Below are 18,235 nucleotides of genomic sequence, written 5' to 3'. Positions count from 1 at the left end.
AACTTAAGTTTCAAGAACCAATAACAAAAGTTAGGATCTGAATAAAAGGAACTAAAGAAAACTAAAGAGTTTTAAAGAATTAGACTTAAAGAATAGGAGTACCTTAGTTGACCTTATGGATTGGTCTAACTCCAATACCGAAATACACTAAACCTCACTTCCCAAGTATTTTATAAAGCTTAAGAATGGCAAAGCTTTTTCCCAACCCAAGTGTTTATCACTCTATGGTAGTACTAGCACCTTGGAGTCTGATCACAGCTGAAGAGTGAGGAGAAGGGCTGGGTTCTAAGTCCTATTTATAGAGTTCTAGGAATAAAAATCTTCTTTTTGGCTTTGAATAAAAATAATGAATTTAATTGAAAATATTTGAATATTTGTCAATCAAAGGCTTAGGACTCGGTCAAATCATTTAGAGGTAGGTCTAAGGAGTCAAATCTTGTTTTAAAAAATTAAAAATAAAAATTAAAAAAAAAATAGAATCCTAACTTCTAACTTCCTAAATCTCGCAACTCTAAATTCACCTGTAGTAAAATCAACATAAATGGAGCTGTAGGATTCCGATTTAGACCATCTTTATACCATTAGAAATCTAATTCAATTATCTAAAACTTTCTAGAAATCCTATTTTTCGAAATTTATAATAAAACTGGGTCAAAAATAGGTCAGAAGTTATAGTACCCTAAAGTTACGGGAAAATCTATTTAATTATCTAAATAACAACATAATCCACAAATTTCTTAACTAACCATAAAATAACAAATTCTAATTCCCTAATAATCGTGCTTATGACAAGTGTCATATTCTTATTGGCTCTATCCAAACCTTAGGTTATAATAAATAATACACCTAGGACCAGCAATATTAATCAAACCTTATGTTATAATTAATATTCTTAAACTATAGGTTAAACTTATAAAATTCATAACAATTGCTATGAGTTTCCAACTAAGTCCCGACTTGAACCAAAATCCACGAAATCTAACATACTACAAACTAATACTAACTCCTACTACTACTACTACTACTACTACTACTACTACTACTACTACTACTACTACTACTATCTAACTAGTTAAGTAAATATTTTGGGACTCTACATCTAGATAGTTACCCATTACATCCTCTAACTTTACTAAAACGCTTTTTACATAAAGTTTGTTATCTTAAAGGGCTATAAAATCTATTGCATTTATTATGGTGTGAGTTACCAAGTTTTAACTAATTTAATACTTGGTAGTTTACATGCTATTGGTTTCTCCAAAACAATTCATATAAACAAATAGGACAATCCTAAATAATCATGTTTCTAAAAGATGCATGATTAATGAGAATAATGTGTGGGGTTTCATGAATGACATGTAATTGACTAATGCATGATTATGTTATCAATCAAACATCAATGAATATTTATTTAAATAAATACAATAAATTATTAACCGAGTACTATTGTATATTTCTAAAATTTACAACCCTTGGAAAAATTAGAAATAAAATTGCAATCTAAGCCTATGTAGCTTTCAAGACTCTCCAAGAATGCATCTCCTCTCATTTAAGCTTTCTTGCTAATCTTTAGGAACTTTGTTATGCTCATCCTATTAATTAGAAACAAACTTTCTAATTAATTTATTTAATTAAAACTAACTTTTAATTAAAAAAAATCATTTTTGTCATCTTTTTAATTTTGTTGAATTTCAATAATTAAAGAATCAAATTCAAACAATTATTTAAACTTAAGATATTAAAAGATCTTAATCAACTAAAAGATATTTTATTTTATAATAAAATAAAATAAGATAATTAAACTTTTAAATTCAAATAATTTAAAATTAATTAAATAAAAGATATTGAACAAAAATAGGATCTAGGGTTTGGGCACCGAGTATGGTGCCCTAGGAACCCTAGGGTCGGCGGCACCTTTGAGGAGCCAAGGGCTTGGGTGCTCACGGCATGGGCATCTGGGCTAGCATGCACGAGCGCACGTTGGAACGCAAGCGGGCTAGGCGCATGGGCGCGACACAGGCGCAGGGCTTAGGGACGAAGCGTGCGCGCAGGGTGTGCGAAGGAAGTCACGGGGCTGCCGCGCATGCATGGTGTAACATGTCGGCCTTTATGGCATGTTACAAGCTAGGATGGCGCTCGGTCAGATGCGCACACGAGGGTGCAGGCTGGTGAGCATGCTGATGCCTAGTTTGTACGGCAGTGGCATTTTCGTAAATATCTTCAATATTGCCCGGAAATGGACGAGACTTGGTAGGTTCCATATTGAAGGGTCAATGAACGCAATGGTATGATCGGATTTGGGAGATTCGAAGAATTGGAGAGCTGGAAGCCAAATATGTCTCCCAAGAAAAAATCATATATGTTCCTGGTAGAAGGCTAAAAGCTCATAAGGCTCTTTGTAGGGGGAGCACCTGGTGTCAGCTCTCCACCACCCCCTAGCGCAGGTGCGTCAAGTGAGCTACTACTAGTTGGGAGGACTAGTAGGGCAGGCATATGAGGACCACGAGGGGACTCATATGTCTCAATGAGTAGGAGTACTCATGGACATTACCGGGCCGTTCTGGTAGTGCGTCGAAGTGTCCTACCAGAGGTTTAAGGGTGCAGTTCCCTTGGCTTGCCGGGATGCTGCTTGCATGGAGCGTGGCCCAAACCTTCAAGAGATGTCATGGCGCGCCATGGCCATAAATCTCTACACGAGATGGCACGGGAAGTCATTCGTGGGACTTGTTAGCATGCAAGCATTGGAGGGTGCACTATGCTTGAGTAGGACAGAGGTCCAGTGTGTGCTACTAGTCTGGCAGCCAGTCTCGAATGCCTACCAACATGCATGATGGTATGGTGCCTTGAGGATCGGACCATGGATGTATGGGAGTCCTTGGTCTGTGACGTGAGCTAATCGGATAGGATCGAATGGGACATGATAGGAGGTGTTGGCACGTCAGCTTGGTGTTGGCTCTTAGCCACACATGCTACCTTGACTTGCGAATGTCTGGGTGAGCATCGGTGTTGGGATTTGCCTTGCCATAGTGTGAACCTATGGACAGTGTGAGTGTCTTGGCTAGATAGCCTTGATGCATGGTTGCACTCATAGATGCTTGAGAGCATGACTCAACGAGAGTTGTTCGAGAGATGGAAGTGTGCAGAGGCACACGGTCGCGCGAAAAATGTGCCCATTGTTATTCGAATGGTTGGAAGGCTGACCTTGGCTCAGAGGAGTCAAGGTGTCGCACGGGCATTTCCGCTGTCAAAATGTCAGCCCGTGACAGTTGGTATCAGAGCCAGGTTCATCTCAAGTTCGGGTGAACCTGGTTGGCCCATCCTAGAAAGGATGTAGGCATGATGAAGGACCATAAAGGTCTGGATGCTTGGACAGATGTCGTTGAGCCTTTTAGTCACCTAGAAAGGATCAATAGGCTGATACGGGATGAGACTTGGTTGTTCTTCTTCGTGGGAATACTGGACATCCTAGAGAGGGGGCAAGTTATGGTTGCTTCGAATCAAAGTTCAGAGGTGCTACAAAGACAACATACACATAAAATTGTGGAGAGGTGCTGCATCAGAGTTGAGACTCGTTGACACGAGACAAGGTTTGATCGAGAGGTCAAGGTTTTATGCTTGGTTCACTAGTTCAGGTTTTCCTAAGTGACAGTGTAAGTCGCGTGGAGCACTGTTGTTGAAAAGGGAACTTGTACGCAAGAGTGAGCGAGCATAATAGTGGCCGTCAGACTCTTGTCAGTCACGACAGAAGTCGAAAGTGGATAGCTCTGGGGAACTAGATAAAGATGAACATGAAATGCTTCAGTTACTACTTGTGTGCCAAATGGCATCACATGGAGACCAAGGTGGCCGTGGCCGCGATTGTCAGAGGGCGGTCGTACTTGGAGGTGTCTACATGTTATCTTGTTTCGCCCAAGAAGGGAGGCGCTGAGACAATTGAGTGGAACGTGTTGCCTCACAGTGATTAGCTGGTGGGGGCAACACTGTGGCATCGTGGGAGATGCTGAGTTGTGGAATATATGCATCAAAGGCCAGCAGGGCCGAGTAGACCGCGTACAGTGGTCAGAATAGTACTAGAGTTTCGAGAGCGCTGGAGGGCCACGTCAAGGAAACTTAGTACTACAAGAAGGCTTAAGGAGGCGGAGATGGTGCTTGAGTTCAAATGTGAGCTGGAGGGCTTTGCTATCGGTACTTAGTGGCCATAGAAGCCTAGAGAAGCTACTTGGAAGGGCGAGATGCTAGTATGTGGAAGATGGATAACTATGTGGAGAGCTCATGCATAGGGGAATCGACAATGGTGCTACATGAATTCTTGCGTGTGGGCAAGTTGTCGAGGACGCCAACAGTTGAAGTGGGGGAAAGACCTTCACGGTTCAAACATCCAAATAGCAGACCAATGTTCCATTACGAGAGCATCGAGATGAGTTATCATGGAGATCGTTAGTTATTCAGAATGTAAAGTCAAGGAGACTCAGAGACAAAGACAGAGCCAGTTACCTAGGGTGAAAGTCGTCAGGACTCAGGTACTAAGGTAACATCAGTGCAACGTTTGCCTAAGGTGAAAGTCAACAGGACTCAGGTACTAAGGCAACGTAGAGATGTCGAGGGGCGAAGATTCAGAATGGCTGACACATTAGTTCAACATCATCTTCAAAAGTGATAAATGGAACAAGGGACCGCACGAGAAAAGCGGTTAGCTTGCGAGCTATACCTTGAGAGGTACACCTCGAGAAGAGAAGTTATTCCCAAGTTGAAGTGGGGGAGCCCACTAATTCATATGCTCGAAGGGTCAGGGTACTTGTTCAGTTTTGGTGTGTGAATCTAGAGAGAAACACAACAACAGATGTGTTGTACAGTGCGAAGACATGCATGACTGATGCGAGTAGGTCAGCTGACCAATTGAAACTGCAGATAGACGGTATGCATGGGCGTAGGCTGAGACCAAGATTGGGCAAGTTTTGTAGCATATTATGGGACATGCTTAGTGTTTTATGGGGACACATGTTTATGGGAACACAAGCTGAATGATTCAGAGAACATATGTCGAAGGGAGATAGCGGATTGGGACAACTTCAGACCTTAAGGGTGAGGTAAAGTGCAGTCGAGTTGGTCAAGATTCAACAGGCCGTCTAGAGTTAGGCAAGGTTGATTTGGGGGCAGAACTTGAGGCACAATGCTGAGAGTCAGCATAAGCATAAGCCAGAAGGCAGTGTAGTGGTTTCGAATGATGTCAGATCATTGACCACATTGTAGAAGCTTAGAGGAGCAGTTATGCTTATGGTCAGGAGTGGCCATTTCGCATCAAGCCATGGGTATGCAGTAAGGCCGGAGGGCCAAAAGTCTGGGAGACTACTTCGCGAAGTCTGTGTGCAAGGATGCACTAGATACTGCATAAAGGCTACAGTTGGCATGAGTGCCATGTTAAAGAGAGACATGCCTTCAATGGAAGGATGTTTCGTAGGTGCCGTTAGGAATGGTTGGTTTGTGAACCTCACCCTGAGGGGGTGCACCTTAATTTCCTCCTTGTCAATAAGAGAGTAGGCATTGGAAAATTGGCGGGAAAGCAACAATCAAAAGATGTGTTGGCTTTGGGGACAGTGTTCCAAGGGTTGCTTGGTTGACTAGAGGGACATCGTGATGGACTCGGAGGAGTTCATGTGTGCAAGGAGTATTCGAGTGCAGCGGCACTACTTCATGGGAGAATTCTGAATAGCGATGGTGGCATGGGGTCCTTGATCGAGTCCAAGGGTGGACGTGGGAGATCATCACCAAGTTAGTGGTTCTACAGTGGTAGAGGGACTAGTGCAGACTCAAGATTCGGAAGAAGCATGGAGTGAGCTTAGTAGTCGAGGCAGGAAGATTAGCCAGCAGTCTGTCGATAAGGGCATCGACAATTGAAGTGTGGGAGAGTGTAACATGCCGGCCTTGATGGCATGTAACAAGCTAGGATGGCGCTCGGTCAGATGCGCACGTGAGGGTGTAGGCTGGTGAGCATGCTGATGCCTAGTTTGTACGGCAGTGGCATTTTCGTAAATATCTTCAATATTGCCCGGAAATGGACGGGGCTTGGTAGGTTCCATATTGAAGGGTCAATGAACGCAATGGTATGATCGGATTTGGGAGATTCGAAGAATTGGCGAGCTGGAAGCCAAATATGTCTCCCAAGCAAAAATCATATATGTTCCTGGTAGAAGGCTAAAAGCTCATAAGGCTCTTTGTAGGGGGAGCACCTGGTGTCAGCTCTCCACCACCCCCTAGCGCAGGTGCGTCAAGTGAGCTACTACTAGTTGGGAGGACTAGTAGGGCAGGCATATGAGGACCACGAGGGGACTCATATGTCTCAATGAGTAGGAGTACTCATGGACATTACCGGGCCGTTCTGGTAGTGCGTCGAAGTGTCCTACCAGAGGTTTAAGGGTGCAGTTCCCTTGGCTTGCCGGGATTCCGCTTGCATGGAACGTGGCCCAAACCTTTGAGAGATGTCATGGCGCGCCATGGCCATGAATCTCTACACGAGATGGCACGAGAAGTCATTCGTGGGACTTGTTAGCATGCAAGCATTGGAGGGTGCACTATGCTTGAGTAGGACAGAGGTCCAGTGTGTGCTACTAGTCTGGCAGCCAGTCTCGAGGGCCTGCCAACATGCATGATGGTATGGTTCCTTGAGAATTGGACCATGGATGTATGGGAGTCCTTGGTCTGTGACGTGAGCTAATCGGATAGGATCGAATGGGACATGATAGGAGGTGTTGGCACGTCAGCTTGGTGTTGGCTCTTAGCCACACATGCTACCTTGACTTGCGAATGTCTGGGTGAGCATCGGTGTTGGGATTTACCTTGCCATAGTGTGAACCTATGGACAGTGTGAGTGTCTTGGCTAGATAGCCTTGATGCATGATTGCACTCATAGATGCTTGAGAGCATGACTCAGCGAGAGTTGTTCGAGAGACGGAAGTGTGCAGAGGCACACGGTCACGCGAAAAATGTGCCCATTGTTATTCAAATGGTTGGAAGGCTGACCTTGGCTCAGAGGAGTCAAGGTGCCGCACGGGCATTTCCGCTGTCAAAATGTCAGCCCGTGACACATGGCAGGCAGGGGCCTAATGCTCGGCAGTGCATTCATGTATAATGCCATGTTGTTCATCTCAATATAAGTCTTATTCTTTCTTTCAGCTATTCCATTTTGTTGTGGAGTGTATGGTGCAGTGCATTCATGTATAATGTCATGTTGTTCACAAAACACATTGATATCATTTGAAAAGTATTCACCATCTCTATCACTTCTAAGAGTCTTTATTTTCCTTTCCAATTGATTATCTACTTCAGCTTTATAGATATTAAATGCATTAAATGCCTCATCCTCACTCTTTAGAAAATACGCATAAGTATATCTAGAGCAATCATCTATAAAAATCATGAAGTATCTATTTCCTCATCTAGTCAACATGTTATTCAATTCACATAAATCACTATGTATTAAATCTAGCAAGTTTGAACATCTATCTGTTGGTATTAAATGATCAAATCAAAGGTGCATAGCATAATATATGGACCCATTTTAATAAATATTAATACCAGCCAGGATCATATACATATATAAACAATAAATTACATACAAAATAAATCAGGGATACCTCTCGTAGCCTATCAAGTGTCCTTGAATCTTCTTGTATAAAATAAACGATCTTCCAATCCAGTAATCTGAAAGCTCACACCTTGATCTTCCAGACCAATCCTTAAACACACAAAGACGTGTGTGGGCACGTAGGATTCAAAATGTTGATTTATGTGACTCTCTAGATGTACTCAATACATGAGATCTAGAGAGGTTTGCCTGAGAGAAGAGGTTTAGAATAGTTTTCAGGTTTAGAGAGAACTATCGCTTTTGAGAGAGAGTCTATTTTTAATCTCATAAAAAAAAATGATGAAAGCTTCTTTCGAAAGTCACGTACTATCAGACTTATATAAAAAATATTTATTTTAATTAAATAATCTTTATTTTATTAAAAATAAAATTCAAATTAAAATTGATCTAATATTTATATTTAACTATTTCTTTAAATCATATTTAAAAAAGAATAATTAAATAACTGATTAAACAAATTTATTTGAAATTAAAAATTCAAATCCCAAGGATAAAAAGCCATGAGTTAGGTGCCACACACTGTGATGTATAGTGTGTGTCTCCCAACCCTATTAGGGTTTTCCTAATTTTCTCATTTGTTTGTTTAATCAACTTATAAGACAATATATTTATCCCAACATAAATATCAATTAATTCAAAATTAATTTTATCTTAAAATATCAGTTTTAAATTAAATAAATAAATATCATATTCTAAATAAGATATTTATTATTCTCTCTCTTTATATTAATCCACACAAGATTAATATAAATTTTAACCTATAGTTTTTCAAAATAAAAACTATATAGTCAAATAATTAATTAATTCATAATTAATCAATTACCCATAATTATGTTAGGAACGAGTTTCATAATACGCAGCGGAATGGTGGTGTGGTTGGCCCAGTGTACAATAAAAATTTTGTAACATATTTAAACTACCTTTAAATATGCGGATCCATTAATATACATACATTAATCATAAGCAAGATAATAATAGAAATCATACCTCTTGAAGCTTATCAAGTGTCATTGCTATCTTTTCGTATTTAGAACGATCTTCTTATCCAAGCCACTCCCATGTACTCACACCAAGATCTTCCAAAGCGTTCTCTGCACCTCAAGAAATGTGTGGGCACTTAGAGAATGAATGATAGTTTATTTGTGATTCTACTTGATGTACTCAACACATGAGACCAAGAGAATAGGCCTGAGAATTGGTTCTTTATTTTCAGGGAGAGAAAACTATCGTTCTATTTTTCAAATAGCAAATGTTCAGAGATGTCTCACACATCTATATCTGAATATTTTTCTGATTAGTCATACTTAAAAGAAAATATTCAAATTTTAAAAAATAAATCTGTAACCATTTTACAATTTACTTTTTAATTAATTAATTATTCTACTAATGGAAAAATCCAAAAACCAATTTTTGAATTATCCATTAATTAATTAATTAAATAAATAAAAATGAAAATTCCATCCCTGAAAAATTGCCTAACACGCCACACACAGTCCATGGACTATGTGTGAACGTGTAGCCTTCCTAATTTTTATGGATGTTGGTTTTTCAATTTTTATTTAATTATTTATTCAAACTTCTTTGTCAAATAAGATCTAATAACCTGATAACTAATTCAAATTTGAATTCAAATTAATTATCTTTTTAATTAATTATCAAATATATTTAATTATTTGAATAAATATTAATCTTTTAAATTCAAATCTAATTTGAACTTATCAGATTATTATCTCCCACTCAAATAAAGATATTTAATTAATTCTACCAATTAATTAAATCCAAAATTTTTGAAAATAAATATTTAATTTATTATAATTTCGAAAATTATAATTAATTAATTATTTAATTAAATTTCGAAATTAATTTAATTATTTAATATAATTTCGAAAATTATACAATAATTAAATATTAATTAATTTTGTTAACTACAACTAATTTGTAATTAATTAATTAATCACTATTATCATATAATTGGAACAAGTTTCTTCTTAAATATGTCTTTAAACTATTTTCCCTTCATATCAAATCTTACCTTGAACAGTGTTGATAGAGCCTCTATGGGGACCTATGGACCTATAATTCCAAGCTTCAATAAATTTGAGATTATTAATTAAACTCTTTAATTAAATAATCTTAATTTATTAATCTCATGATTATTCCACTATAAATATGAGACTGCACTATTGTAATTATAGACCTTTCATTTACTGAGTACTTTATAATCATAAAGCGTCCATTGATATAATCATTGCATACAACTTGACCCTCTAATAATGGTTCATAATTAATCAGGAATAAAATTACCGTTTTACCCTTTTAATTATCTCTTGTTTCCTTAAGTACCATTGACTCTACTAGTGAAGGTTAATTCATAACTAAATTATGAATTTGAGTTCAATAACCTTTCAGTCCCAAAAGTCAACCCTTAAGAAAACCATCATTCAATCTCTTGCGAGAAGGCATAGGTTCCATATCTGTATACTATGTCCCCAGCCATCTATATTAATGAGTTCTCAAAACAAAAGTTTCTAGCCTGATCATTCTGACAGACCCTAACAAGTGAATCAAAGAACTCATATAACGTAAACAAGAGTTCATAGTAACTTCAGGATTAAGATCTATTTGTATATGATCATCAGTTGATTTATTTAATTAATACTTCGAAACAGTATTTAACTAAGTATTAATAAACATATATGGTCCAGTTCTATATATTCTCTAATATATAAAGCACCTCCACTAAAGTGTCCTACCACACTAGTGATCCGGATCTAGATCACATGTATTCATAATACTAGTGGACCGTACTTGCAGTAATTAATCTAAAGATTCCATAACTTTATTTTACTGCGAACTATTCAAGTTCATTTATCTCAAACACAATCCTCCCGTACCAATACGTGTTTGAGATCACATAAATGAACTTAGGAATTTTCGTGATATTTACATAATATTATCACAGAATAATATAGTCCATAAAATATATGCATAACAAATTCAATTTATTTACTTATTTCATAAAACAATGTCTACCACATATGCTTTCAGGGCACATTTCCAACAAATTACCGCATAATTATTTCCTTGCCCTACAAAATTAATTCCTTTGCAATTTAGTCATTCTCTCTACAACTCTTTCTTTTGACATCCTTACCCTTGACAGTGTAGGACAGAGGTGATCTGGGGACCATGAACCTAGAATACGAAGCTCCAATAAACCAGATTATTAATCAAACTCTTTAATATAATAATCTTTTTTATTAATTCCATGATTACTCCACTATAAATATAGAATTGTACTGTAAATATTTATAGAATTATATTTACAGAGTTTTCTCTTGTAGTCCATTGATATAATCAATATATGTAGTTCTTTCCTCCATTATTGGCTCATTAATTAGAGCTGGTCAAAATTACCATTTTACCCTTCTAATTACCTCTTGATCCTTAAGTACCATTAATTCACTAGTGAATAATTAATCTATAATCTAATTATAGATTTGAGCTCAATACCTACTCAGTTCCAAAATCAACCCTTAAGGGAACCTGTATTCGATTTGTTAGGAAAGCATGGATTCCAATATTGTAATTCATGTTCCCAGCCATCCATAATATTGAATCTCCAAAACAAAAGTCATTAGCCTCATTACTCTAAGAGACCTTAACGAGTGAATCAAAAGATTCAATAAACACAAACAAGAGTTCATGAGTACTCAGAATTTAGACTGATCTACAAATGATCATCTATTATGATAAGAATTAAATCTTTATGTCAAACGGCAAGTTTATAAAGATAATTAATTCTCATTGGTCCTATTATATATAATATGTATTATATACAACGCATTTACTAAGATGTCTATCCACATCAATAATCCAAATCTAGATTACTCGCATCTCGTATGCTTAGCAAATCGTACTAGTAACCATTCATTAAAGATTCCATACTTTAATATGTTACTGACTATTTTATTCATTATATATGATTTTAATTCTCTCGTACTAATACAAGATCATATTCTCATAAATGAATAGAGAATTTTCTTAATATTATTATATAATTAATTCAAACAATAATTATAACATTCAAATATAATAAAATTGTACTTTTATTTAAAACCAATAAAATATATTTACATGTTTTTAGGGCATTAATCCTAACACTATCAACACTTGGAAAATGTTTCTTTACCATTTTAAATTTAACACATAATTCACATTTATCATGCTCATTCACATCACAATTAATCAATCCATATTTAACAACTCTTTTAATTGTGATATAACCTTTATGAGCAAGTCTATTATGCCACAAAGTAATAGAATTGGAATTAACCACATTACAAGATTTAGATTCCATATCATTATTGTCACTATCAAGAGTACATAGTTTGATCATTCCATCACATGTATAACTATTTCCCACAAAAGTGCCCAATTTAGTCAAAGTGAGTTTAACGAATTCAAAGTCAATTTTGATATTGGATTTACTCAATAAACTTCCACTCATAATATTTCTAGTCATATCGGGAACATAGAAAACATTAGTTAAGGTCACTTTCTTTCCATTAATGAAGAACACATCAATGCAGCCCTTTCCAAGTACCTTGGATCTCTTTCCATTTTCCATTTGGACTTCAAGTCCCACCTTTGCACTTTCAAAGGTTTTAAAAAAGGTTTTATCATATGTTGCATGAATGGTTGCACAAGTATCATACCACCATCCTTGTGTAGGATCTCATTTATATAAGTCTATATGCATGCTCCCTATTACACAAAATAATATACAATAGAAAACATAAATACATGCATAGCTTACCATAGAACACACATTTTCATTAACGGCAATTAACGCCGCTCAGCAACACCGTTTTGTTGCAGAGTCCCTGGGGCAGTTTCTTTAGACAATTCTCAAAGTTCATTTAAATGATCTTGGTTCTGATTATCCAAATATCCTCCACCCTTATCAGATCGCAATATCTTTAACGTTTTACCTAATTTGGTTTTCAAGTCATCGCAATGAATTCTTTGAACTTCTTAACAAATTCTCATAATTTCTACGCTTTATGTACTTACATGAGTCTCTAGAGAAATCGTCAATGAAGGTAACAAAATACTCATAACCACCCCTTGCTTGAACATTCGGTTATCCCCGCACATCTGAATATACTAGCTCTAGTGTTTCTTTGGCCCTTTCTCCTATCACAGAGAATGGACACTTTGTCATTTTGCCCTCGAGACAAGATTCACAAATAGGTAAGTCACCCTATGTGATTTCCCTCAAAGGTCCAACCTTTATTAGTCTTTGAATCCTATCAAGCAAATATGACCAAAGTGAAGATGCCAAAGGTGCGTCATTTATAACATTATTGACCTTTTGTCATTTAATGGTCCTAGGTTTAGCTATCTTAAACAACTCATTATTAAGTACATAGAGTTCGTTTGGTTGCAATAGGTATAGCTCATTTTCCATACATCCACCCCACAATTCATATCCATTTAAAGAAATAGGATTTTATTACTTGTGAAAGTAACTACAAATTGTTGTTGATGTAATAAGGAAAACTGAAATTAAAATTTCCACTGAAAAGCGAAATAAAATAAACATTGTCTTAAAACAATAGATTTATTTCCAAAATTCTTTCAAGTGTATCATTTGGCCTTGTCTGATACGAACAACCCTTGTCGGATTCCAAGTTTTAGCTTTTCATCATTCATGCCTTTCCTAATGCTAAAAGGTTGTAAAAAGGCATATGCATGTTTAGTAGATCATAGTCCAATGATCTAAAATCGAAGAATCATCATCTAAAATCACATGCATCCAAGACAAATATTTCATTATCTTGGGTTCCATATGCCTTGAGTACCGGGCAATCTCGTTCAAATTCCCAGTCTCCTTACAGTTGGAAACACTCCTTTTTAGTGTAATTATAATCGGGCCATGCTCCAGGATGCTTTGCAGCATTTGGTGTCTGGCCAGTGGACTTCTTGTTCTTTTTGTTTGAATTTCTTCCTCATTTGCTCTTCGAAGAAGAAGCTTAAGACAGCTTCTCCTTGAGCATGTTTGGTAGTATTAGCCTTCTTTCCTTTGATCGGTCCACCATCAACAATCCTCATTGAAGGATTTGGTGATCGTTGCATAGGAAAAATAGGAATATCTTTGATTATCACGAACTCGATGTTTTCCATAATCAACAACATGTTGATGTTGGACAAACATTTCGTAAGGTTCTCATCATAGAGTAACCTTTTAGATATTAGAGAGAGTATGTGGTGAGATTCCTAGAGCTACGATTATCAACTGAGTAGAAATTAACATTCACTCATCAAATTTTTAGAAATAGCATAACATACAAAATATTTTCAGATAAGAAAAATACTAAAACGCTTATCTTCTATTTCTTAGATAGTTTAACTAGCTATGAACCCATGTGTCCCGGTAGGCGAGAGTCACAAATATCCACTTAGTTAAATAGAGAAACATCTCAATTAATAAAACGTCCTAGACTTTTATTAACTACCTATCCATTCGATCAAAGTAACAAAAACACATGTGTCCCGGTAGGCGAGAGTCACAAATATTTCTTACTTCATAAATTTGACCCACGGTTTTGATTATTATAGACTTAATTCATATAGTCACCGCAGGTATGAGTCTATAGAAGGTCCATCTATCCTAAGAAATTTAACCATGTTAAGAAGTCCAGTGAACACCTTCCATAGGGAGACGAAATCAAAGTGCCATAAGGTCTCATTGAATTCCGACCTTATTAAATCAACGGTGGAGATCGAATTTAGATTTTAAAAACTCATTATTAAATCTTTTAGTATTTTATTCTTTTGAAAATTACCAACTTAGGTTTTCCAAATTATTAAAATAATCAATAAACCATAGTTTATAATTTTCCTATTAATTCTAAAATTACCATTGAAAATTAATCCAAAAATTAGAATTAATTTGTTTCTAATTAATTAGAATTATTGATAGAGATCAATCTTTTATTTTCAAATGCGTTGATATTCCCTTGTTTTCATTATAGTAATTGGGAAGGGGTGATGAAAAATAAATTAAAGATACAATCAAAAAAATTTGACTAATCCCTCCCCTTCTCTTCTTAATTTTTAGAATTCAAAATAAATTCGAAAAAGACTAAAAGTGGATTCACCCGTGTGAAACTAAGAACTTGGGTTTCCAGGCTAAAAATTTAATTAATAATAGTGTGAGAGAAAATGGACTAGTTGTGGCAACAATATTATACAAAAAACTTCAATGTTGTACAGCGATTATAAATTCTAAATATATATTAAGTAGAAATTTTTATATTACGTATTACTACTATATTGATTGCAACTAAATCTTTAATAATTGGATTTCAAGTTAGCAAATTCTATTTTTTTTTTCTTTCCTTTCTTCTTCTTCGCTTCGGATTGGAAAATAGAAAAATAGAAGAGTTGAATAAATCAAAAACCCAAAGGAGGTTCGTGGCCAGGGGTAAAGATGCCCGAGTAACGAGTATTTTGGAATGTACCAGTTGTGTTCGAAACCGCGTGAATAAGGAATCAATAGGCATTTCCCGATATATTACTCAAAAAATCGACCTTATACGCCTAGTCGATTGGAATTGCGAAAATTTTGTCCTTCTTGTTACAAATATACGATTCACGGGGAGATAAAGAAATAGATTGAACCGATCGTTCGCGTGTCCGCCTTACATTCCAAGGAAGACAAAAAATGACATATTCTATATAACAATAATTACATATTATATATAACAACAATTATCTCATATCCAACGAATCCTATATTTATTTAAATATAAACAAAACAATTCACTACAAGAAAAACTGCATTCCATAGCATTTTTAAAACGCTGTCTTTAACAAACGATAGCGTTATTACAAACGCTATATTATCCCATGTTATTAAAAGTCTGGACCTTTTCATAGCGTTTTTAAATTGTGATGTAAAAATGCTGTTGAAAGATATATAATAGCGTTTTAAAAATATAATTAGATGTCAGTCATAGCGTTTTATGTATGTAGTCATTGATTATGTTAAATTGAAAATACTTACTTTTAATAGCGTTTTTCAAACGTTATGCAGAAATGATGTTGAAAGGTATACAATAGTGTTTTTAAAATGTAATTAGTTATCAACCATAGTGTTTTTTGTTTGTAGTATTATTTACTTTTAATAGCGTTTTTAAAACGTTATGTGAAGATATACAATAGCGTTTTTAAAATGCAATTAATTATAAGTCGTAGCGTTTTATGTTTGTAGTCGTACTTACTGTGAATAGCGTTTTTAAATTGTTATGTAAAGATATACAATGGCGTTTTAAGAATGTAATTAGTTATCAGTCGTAGCGTTTTATGTTTGTAATTACCCTTGCTTTAATAGCATTTTCCAAACATTATGTAAAGATATGTAATAGCATTTTGAAAATGTAATTAGTAATCAGACATAGCGTTTTTTGTTTGTAATCATCCTTACTTTTAATAGCGTTTCTTTATTGTTATCATTAATCATTGTCATATGAACAATTTCATGGCATAACAAAAACTTTTATATTTTTCTATCTTTTAACATATGAATAATTGCAACAAATGATAAACATATAACACGTTAAAAATTATACCTTAACATAAATTCAAATATTCTTAATATGTTCGCTACATAAAGCTAAAATATCAATATCCCAAAAGTACGAGTATATTGCAAGACAAAATACATAAGCAAAAGTTTTAAAACAAACTGATTCATAATTTGTTGATCATGGGCGTCCCTCCAAAATATTACACTTCATTCATTAGTTGTGTACCTGTAAGAGTGAAAAATATATAAAATTAAGAAAACAATGTAGCCAAAATAGTTGAAAACACATGTTCATTCATTAGTTAATTTTATGCAAAGATACGTACCAAAGATATCTACCAAGAAACAATTGAATTTCATCCATTATGTTCATTTCCTATATATTTTGATGATATAATTAGTTACTACAGCTGATTTGTTGTACTATTTATAAATCATTTTTAAGTTGCATGAAATTTTACCTCATTGTAACTTTATTAGAAGGCCAAGCAACAGTGCAACCAACCGCTTCTTCAATTGTACTCATATGTGATGTTGGTCTCCATAAATATGCAGTAGGTTTCTTAGCAACATCAACCCAAACTCTCATTGCATTAGGCCCAAGACGAAGATGATGCACCTCACATAAAGGATCACTAGAAGACCATCGACCTTCTGCAACAATTTCTCCACTTCCATTCCAATCAAGTAAATTGCAAGCATTGTTTTCAGGAGTGAACTTCAGATTATTAACACTCTGTTACATGATAAAACATATATTTATTTATAGATAATATTGATACTTAAAAAATTAAAAGTGAAATGATAGGTAGTAATTAAAATTGTAGTTACCATAGGAGAAGGCATGTGTGACTCCGCTTCACTTGGTTGAGTAAACCCCTACAAGTTTGAGAATAATTTAGTCATTTATAATTTTCAATGAATAGAGTAAAATAAACAGAAGTCAATTAATTTAATTTACCTGAATGTTTACACTTTTTGCAATAGTATTAATAAGATTCATCATCTCAGACATTTTATTCTTCATCTCAGATTGACTTGATTCCAATTGTGAAATATGGTCATCTCTTGCTCTTAGAATAGCTAACTTTGTATTAGTTACTCCCCTCCCATTAGCTAATGATCTACCATTCTTGTCAGGACCAAATATGATAGTGAGAGCATCTTGTACAGTATTCTGTGTTGTGCATGAATCTGGTTTTTCATTTGCAAGAACTTGTAGCTTCTCCTATAAATCATTTCAAGTTGACTGTTAAATAAGTCTATGTGCATACAAATACATATGTTTCTACAAACAAAGGGTAAATTACTTACAATAACTTCAGCAGCTTGTGCATTCACAGGTTCACCATTCTTCTTTGTGTGTGTCTTTAAGAAAGCTTGAACTCTTGTTACAGGTTTTGAGCTTTCCCTACTCTGTATCCAAGTACATTTTTCAGAAAGAGAACATATATTTTCTTATGTTTAGCTACCAAAAATATTTATTAAATTTTTACCATGTCATCCATTGTTCGAGCATATCCTCTCCTGCTGCATGTATGTGGGAGTTGTTTCTTCCTCATCTCTTTAAACTTATTGCTAATCGCCTAAAATAAATAAGAAATGAACCAGCGATTGAACATACAGAATACCAAACACTCCAGCAGTAAAACAAAAAAACTAAACCAGTATTCTAGCAATAAAACAGTAAACACAGTACACATAATAGTTTTTCAACAATAAAACAGTAACTATGGCAGCAAAGAAAAGAGTATGTAATAAACACTCCAACAGTAAACACTCCAGCAGCAAAAGAAACATACAGAACCAGTATTCTAGCAATGAAATAGTAAACACAGTACAACTCCTCCTGAACAGGGATGGGATGGTTGGTGGACTGTGAATGGTGATAATAGTGTCTCTTGAATAGCTTTGTCAAATAAATTTAGAAACACATTTTCAAGAAGAGAATTGGAAAAAAATAAATCATTTAAAGTACAAAAGTTTCATGAAAACAG

General features: G+C 35.3%; 1 protein-coding gene across 1 annotated transcript; it reads right to left on the bottom strand.

Moving 5' to 3' along the window:
- Positions 1-16,445: 16,445 nt before the first annotated feature.
- Positions 16,446-17,981, bottom strand: LOC133805868 (uncharacterized). Its single transcript, XM_062244016.1, has 7 exons — positions 17,735-17,981; positions 17,553-17,654; positions 17,200-17,466; positions 17,070-17,117; positions 16,700-16,974; positions 16,565-16,573; positions 16,446-16,464 (listed from the first exon to the last, which is right to left on the bottom strand). The coding sequence occupies exons 1-7, from the start codon at positions 17,798-17,800 to the stop codon at positions 16,446-16,448; spliced, it is 786 nt and encodes a 261-aa protein (XP_062100000.1). The 5' UTR covers positions 17,801-17,981.
- Positions 17,982-18,235: the final 254 nt, after the last annotated feature.

Source organism: Humulus lupulus, chromosome X (genome assembly GCF_963169125.1).
Source record: "Humulus lupulus chromosome X, drHumLupu1.1, whole genome shotgun sequence".
NCBI classification, from domain to species: Eukaryota; Viridiplantae; Streptophyta; class Magnoliopsida; order Rosales; family Cannabaceae; genus Humulus; species Humulus lupulus.
The sequence above is the reverse complement of the archived record's forward strand: the minus strand, read 5'-3'. Positions and strand labels throughout refer to the sequence as shown.